At 45.1% G+C, this 7500-nt stretch overlaps 1 protein-coding gene across 1 annotated transcript in view; it reads right to left on the reverse strand.

The window, feature by feature from the left end:
* ulk4 (unc-51 like kinase 4) overlaps positions 1 to 7500 on the reverse strand; it is a 261713-nt gene that overhangs the window by 164731 nt on the left and 89482 nt on the right. The window contains exon 31 of the mRNA XM_046335393.1: positions 6738 to 6830. Coding sequence (XP_046191349.1) covers positions 6738 to 6830 — 93 coding nt within the window. The remainder of the gene's footprint in view (positions 1 to 6737; positions 6831 to 7500) is intronic.

Below are 7500 nucleotides of genomic sequence, written 5' to 3' on the forward strand. Positions count from 1 at the left end.
CACCTGTCTATACAAGGTCCTACAGTTGACAGTGCAGAAACTATACCAAGGAACTGTCCGTACCTCTCCGAGAGAGAATTGTGATGAGGCACATATCTGGAAGGGTATGAAACCAGTTCTAGAGTGTTAAGTTTCCAAGACCACAGTGGTCTCCATCATTGGGAGATGGGAAAAAAAGCTGGAACTACGCAGACCCTGCCTAGAGCTGGCTGTCCAACCAAACAACAGGGCAAGAAGGACCTTGATCAGGGAGGTGACCAAGAACCCAATGACCACTCTGACAGAACAACAGAGTTCCTTGCCTGAGATGGGAGAACCTGCCAGAATCTGGGCTTTATGGGAGAGTGGCCAAACAGAAGCCACTCCTAAGAAAAAGGCACATGACAGCACACCTCAGCACACCTGGAGTCTGCAAAAGGGCACATGACTCATAAGACAAAATATTCTATGGTCTGATGAGACAAAAATGTAACTCTTTTGCCTGAATGCAAAGCGATATGTCTGGAGAAAATCATGCACAGTTCATCACCCATCTAACACCATCCCTACCGTGTAGCATGGTGGCAGCATCATGCTATGAGGATGCTTTTCAGCGACAGGGACTGAGAGACTGGTAAGGACAGAGGGAACAAAATACAGGCAAATCCTTGATGAGAACCCACTTCAGTGAAAAAGACCTTAGACTGGGTGCGAAGATGTACGTTCCAACAGGACCTCAAGTATACAGCCAGAGCAACACTGGAATGGCTTCAGAACTATAATGTGAAAGTCCTTGAGTGGCCCAGCCAAAGCACAGATTTGAATTCCATTGAAAATCTGTGGAAAGACTTGAAGATTGCTGGTCACCGCGACTTCCCATCTAACTTAACAGAGCTTGAGAAAATCTGCAATGAAAAATTTAACCGTAATCGCCACCAAAGGTGCTTCTACACAGTATTGTGTGTATTGCGTGAATACTTATGTAAATTTGATATCTGTATTTCATTTGCCATAAATTTGCTAAAATGTCTAAAAACATGTTTATATAGATTTGAGATTTTTAACCTTTATTTACGTAGGCAAGTCTGTTTAGAACAAATTCTGGCTTTGCACTTTGTAATTATGGGGTATTGTGATACATTTTTAATTCCGGCTGTAACACAAAATGTGGGAGAAGTCAAGAGGTATGAATACTATCTGAAGGCACTGTATATAGTGATGTAATCATTTAAAGTCTGAAATGTGGATTGTACAGTAATAGTGGACATTAGTGCCAGTAAAATATCTTCCAACCTCACTCTGGAAGCATTGTGAGGCAACCTCTGTCCTTTACTGTGCACTGTTCCCATCCACTTTGCTCCACATGGCTCCCAGGACTGTCAGAGAGTGTGACACAGACAGTCCTGCAGGTCATCTCTGCTGCCTGTCAGAGGGAGAAGCTGAGGCTGAATGAACAGAGCTGAGCCACTGAGCCATGTCAAACCAACACAACTCAAGCCCAGTCAGCTCTTCAGACCGGCCAGTGACACTGATAGTACGAGGTAACACTCCCATTCCTCATTTACACACACCAGCTGTCAGAGCTGATTACACACACGAACGCACACACAAAAACACACGAACGCACACACAAAAACACACGAAAGCACAGACGAACAGACCCACCAACACACACAGTCAGGGATGAGGTTTTCCTCTATTCCTCTGACCGCACTCAACTCTGCTGTCCACTCCAATCAGCAGAGAGGAGCAGAGGTCTCCATGCAGGCAGCACAGGTGGCAGACAGAGGAGAGGAAAGGAGGGAGGAGAGGACACCTGGGGATCCCAGGCTTTTAACACAATGGCTGTGACCAAAATGGCACCCTGTGCCTTTTAGAGTGCACTACGTTTGAACAGGGCTCATAGGCCTCTGGTCCAAAGTATTGCACGATAGGCTGCCATTTGCGACACATTCAAAACAACACCCATGCCTGTTCATCCCACTGACCAATCACTCATTGTGTATGCACAGACTACCAGGCAACGGTACCGTGTTGACCAATAGCATGATATCAGCACGACTCCAGTCAAATCAAATAATAATACCACAATGAGCATAGCCTTGATGTAGTCAGCGTGTAACCTCTGTTAACCTGCTCATTAGAAAGGATCAGGTTTTCATTAGCGGTAGCATGCCGGCTTCCTGTAGCTGTGAGGCTGGCTTCCGCTGGGATAAAAGCATTTTTCAAATTCCTGCTAATCAGGGTGTAAAAGCGTTCCCGCAGATAGAACTGGTTTTGCTTCACTTGCGAAAGCGGGCACAGCCAGGCAGACTGACTGAGCCCACACAAAGGCAACAACGGCCAAAGGTTCAGATAATTGGAAAGTTTGAACTCTGTATCAAACCTGATAATGAGGGGGAAAGAAATACTTGTATGAAGCCCTGTTAAAGTCCCAATTTGCAATCTAATTTAAGCAAGAACCCATCAAGGAGAGAGCTCTGCACTTTTTTAGGACTTTATCAAGCAGTGGTAAATGCAATTTAATTTCTCATTGTAAATGTAATAGCTCGTCTCAGACAAGGAAAATACAACCAACAGGAGTGTGTAGCAGATTGCTGACATCAATTTGAATAGTTCAGTTGGCTCTCTCAGTGCCAGATAGATAGACAGAGGGAGGTGTGGGGGCTGGCTTGTGTTCAGAGCCTTGACAGAAATGGCAGTCAGTCTGGGATGTGTTGGAGATCGGAGATAAAACTATGTAAGCGCACCCAGCTGGTGTCCATCATCACCTTCTCAACGACCAGGCAGGCTGCACAGAAACCCAGATAAACCAGCTCTCAATTCATCACAGACAGCGGCTCCCAAATGCCCCTGGTCCATAGTAGTGCACTATGTAGGGAACAGAGTACCCTTGTTTCATGAGGATCACCCAGATGAGAGGGCTTGAGGAACTATCAGGGAGACAACGGCAACATGCTTTAGATACAGTATACTACCATCACCAGACCAGCCTGGCATCTACTGCTCTTCAACTATTTCAACATCCTGCACGGCTTCATTCATTGGTAAACCCATATAATGTCTTACTTAGTATACAGACTGCTATCACCTTACTATGGTGCAGTGGTGGTGTTCACAGTTTATTATACAGCAGAGTCAAATCTTATTCATTCTAACGACTTCTTCTGCATCGTTCGGTAACATCACGTTCCTACCTCTGCTAAGCAGCGCAGTCCCTAACTTAGGCTTAGTCTGACCTTTCCTCTATAACAGATCAATATTCCTTACTAATCCCAAGCACACAAAGGGCCTGTCTGCCTGCCTGCTGCCTGCCATTAGGTTAGAGGACAGTCTGGCTCTCTGATGAACACTGGAATATCCATGGTTAATACTAAACACTATGCAGGAATCTCATACAACTGCAGCAGCTAGCTAGCTATAGCAACCTACAACATACTGTACATCACAAATGTCACCCTATTCCCTACATAGAGCACTACTTTTGACTAGAGCCCTATGGGTCCTGTTCTAACATAGCGCCCTATATAGGGAATAGAGTTCCATTTGAGATCCAGACAAAGTCTTCAAAGAGGGTGGGAGTGGACGGGTTGGTTAAGGACATTCTCAGATTTCCTTTTGAAAAGTGACATTACGTCTTCCTCTTTGTGCTCCAGGTCCAGTGTGATCTGAAAGCCATTGAGCAGAATGACAGACATACTGCTGAGGTGTGTGTTGCCACCAGCTGGTGAAAGACTCCTTTAAAACTCCCCCGGGGGCTGTTAACCCCCCTGTTCTGTTCTCCTGTTCTCCTTCTATCAGCTCCACTGTTCTCCCCTGAACAGCAGCGACATGGCGGTGACATCATACCTCTCCTGTAGGCTGGTCCTAGTTGGACACACCCAATCATCAATCAATCGATGACTTTCCTTTCCCAGGGAACGGTTCCCTCTCCTTCAGCCCAGTGTGTGTGACCTTGCGTACAACCGTGTTTGCGTGTGTGAGTGTGTTACTGCTGCAGCATATCAGGGAAGTCCTACCTCTGAGAATCTCTTTAACATCACATTACCAGTGTAGCTTTCTTTCAATAAGGACAAGCCAATGCCTCGTGTCTGTGTGCTTATGCATCAACTTCTGCAATTAAATAATGTCTCTATGTGAGTATTTCTCTAAAATTAGTTTAAGTTTGCACTTATTTAAGCTCTACTTTCCCCTATGATTCAGATACCTGAACAGAGCTTGGGAGCGAACAGCCCTGGCAAGCCAAGGAAACATGGTGTGAGCTGAATTCTAAATGTGCCATGCACTGTGAGTTTGTGCCCTGCAGGCAGGCAGCTACAGAGGGAGGAGGGGGATCTACAGTGTGTTATTAGTGAAACAGTGCAGTGTTGGGCCTGAACTCCACACTGCTCCCTACATGAGGCCACAACTCTGGAACACCCCTATAACATGCTGATGCTGCGAAAAGGTCAAGCATATTAAACTATGTATTAGGCTGCTGATAAACAAACAATTATTGACTTAGTGATTTTGTTTTCTCTGGTAGTAATAATAACATGAATGATCTGATATGTCCAAAACCAGCTTATGGTTAAACTCTAGGTAGACAATAACAGATGCCATAGCTACTCCATCGCAACTCACCTCCATAAACTCTGGGTAGATAATAACAGATGCCATAACAACCCCATCGCAACTCACCTCCATAAACTCTGGGTAGATAATAACAGATGCCATAGCAACCCCATCGCAACTCACCTCCATAAACTCTGGGTAGATAGTAACAGATGCCATAGCAACCCCATCGCAACTCACCTCCATAAACTCTGGGTAGATAATAACAGATGCCATAGCAACCCCATCGCAACTCACCTCCATAAACTCTGGGTAGATAATAACAGATGCCATAGCAACCCCATCGCAACTCACCTCCATAAACTCTGGGTAGATAATAACAGATGCCATAGCAACCCCATCGCAACTCACCTCCATAAACTCTGGGTAGACAATAACAGATGCCATAGCAACACACCTCCATAAACTCTGGGTATATAATAACAGATGCCATAGCAACCCCATCGCAACTCACCTCCATAAACTCTGGGTAGATAATAACAGATGCCATAGCAACCCCATCGCAACTCACCTCCATAAACTCTGGGTAGATAATAACAGATGCCATAGCAACCCCATCGCAACTCACCTCCATAAACTCTGGGTAGATAATAACAGATGCCATAGCAACCCCATCGCAACTCACCTCCATAAACTCTGGGTAGATAATAACAGATGCCATAGCAACCCCATCGCAACTCACCTCCATAAACTCTGGGTAGACAATAACAGATGCCATAGCAACCCCATCGCAACTCACCTCCATAAACTCTGGGTAGACAATAACAAATGCGGAATAAATCAGCTTCTCAATCATTTAATCAAGATGACATTGTGTTGGTTAGAGACTCTGGTTTTCATCAAGATGACACTGTGTTGGTTAGAGACTCTGGTTTTCATCAAGATGACACTGTGTTGGTTAGACTCTCTGGTTTTCATCAAGATGACACTGTGTTGGATAGACTCTTTGGTTTTCATCAAGATGACACTGTGTTGGTTAGACTCTTTGGTTTTCATCAAGATGACACTGTGTTGGTTAGACTCTTTGGTTTTCATCAAGATGACACTGTGTTGGATAGACTCTCTGGTTTTCTTCAAGATGACACTGTGTTGGTTAGACTCTCTGGTTTTCATCAAGATGACACTGTGTTGGTTAGACTCTCTGGTTTTCATCAAGATGACATTGTGTTGGTTAGACTCTCTGGTTTTCATCAAGATGACATTGTGTTGGTTAGACTCTCTGGTTTTCATCAAGATGACACTGTGTTGGTTAGTCCTAGTCTGTCTATCTGGAGATGGTTTAGAACAGGGTTCCCCAGCTGGCAACCGAATGCTTTTATTTGGCAACTAACATGTTCTGAGCACAATATATATATGTATTCCATGGTTGGACATTAAAGACTGTGAAAACACCAGGAAATCAGCTCCAAGTAATTTTCATTTTGAAATCTGTTCCCAAGTATTCCCACACATAGTAGAGAGATGTGATTATATACAAATGTAAACAAGGTTAGAAATTATTATGTTTAGTTTAATATTATATCTGTTTGGGCTTCTTGCGGTCAGTTTTCAGTCTACAAATGAATAGTAATTATGTTCCGGACCCCCGACCATCCTCCAGAACATCCTCCAGACCATCCTCCAGAAACAAAACGGCCCACGGCTGAATCTAGTTGATGATCCCTGGTTTAGAAGTTATTGATTTTGTTTTACCCCTTGTTCTCCCCAATATCGTGATATCCAATTGGTAGTTCCAGTCTTGTCCCATCACTGCAACTCCCCTAGAGAGCTGTGTGTCTTCCGAAACACGACCCTGCCAAGCCGCACTGCTTCTTGACACACTGCTCGCTTAACCCGGAAGCCAGTCGCACCAATGTTTCGGAGGAAACACCGTCCAGCTGGTGCTCAAAGTCAGCTTTCATGCTCCCAGCCTGCCACAAGGAGTTGCTAGAACGCGATGTGACAATGAAATTCCGGGCCGGCCAAACCCTTCCCTTAACCTGGACGATGCTGGGCCAATAGTGCGCCGCCTCATGGGTCTCCCGGTCACAGTCGGCTGTGACACAGCCTGGGATCGAACCAGGGTCTGTAATGACACCTCAAGCACTGCGAAGCAGTGACTTAGACCGCTGCGCCACTCAGGAGGCTGGTTTAGAAGGTTTTACCTGTTGACGGGGCTGCTGTGTTCTGTGAGGGCCACCAGCAGCTTGAGAGCGTAGACTGGGATTGGGTCTGGCTCCAACAGGAGAGATTCATACCTGTACAACATAGGAGAGACATCAGTCACACTTTATATGGATAGCTATTAGGGTAGTCCCTTACAGATAGGTTTAGGGTCTAGTTCAGACATGGGCAAACTACGGCCCGCGGGCCACATACGGCCCGTTAGGCTTTTTAATCCGGCCCGCCGAACTTGTCCAAATTATAGTAAAAACCTCCTTTTTTCCCCTTTCCCTGCAATGCCCACGTTTCCCCAATAGATGGCACACTCAAAACACATTGACCGTTGTTGGAGTGGCGCGTATTTCTCTTTATTTTACTTTAATTTTCACTTCGTTTCACGTCACCATTAAGCCCTTCTGTGAAAATGAGCGGACCAAAGAGAAGGAAAGTGGACAGCGAATGCCGAGTGTTTAATAAGGAGTGGACAACAAAATACTTCTTCACTGAAGTCCGATCAACGGCTGTATGTCTGATATGCCAAGAAGCTGTTGCGGTTTTCAAAGAGTACAATATCAGCCGTCACTTTGCCACGAAGCATGCAAACTATGCTAGCAATAGTTAAGAGCAATGCGCATTTACGCACAGCAGCAGTACAGTAGCTTAATTAACACGCCGCACATCGCTCTTAATTAAAATTTTAATTTTCAGCTGCAGGTAGGATATTTAATACAGCCTATGTCTGTGTGCTTGGCAACGATACACGTG

The sequence above is a fragment of the Oncorhynchus gorbuscha genome, unplaced genomic scaffold, assembly GCF_021184085.1.
Source record: "Oncorhynchus gorbuscha isolate QuinsamMale2020 ecotype Even-year unplaced genomic scaffold, OgorEven_v1.0 Un_scaffold_738, whole genome shotgun sequence".
NCBI lineage: Eukaryota > Metazoa > Chordata > Actinopteri > Salmoniformes > Salmonidae > Oncorhynchus > Oncorhynchus gorbuscha.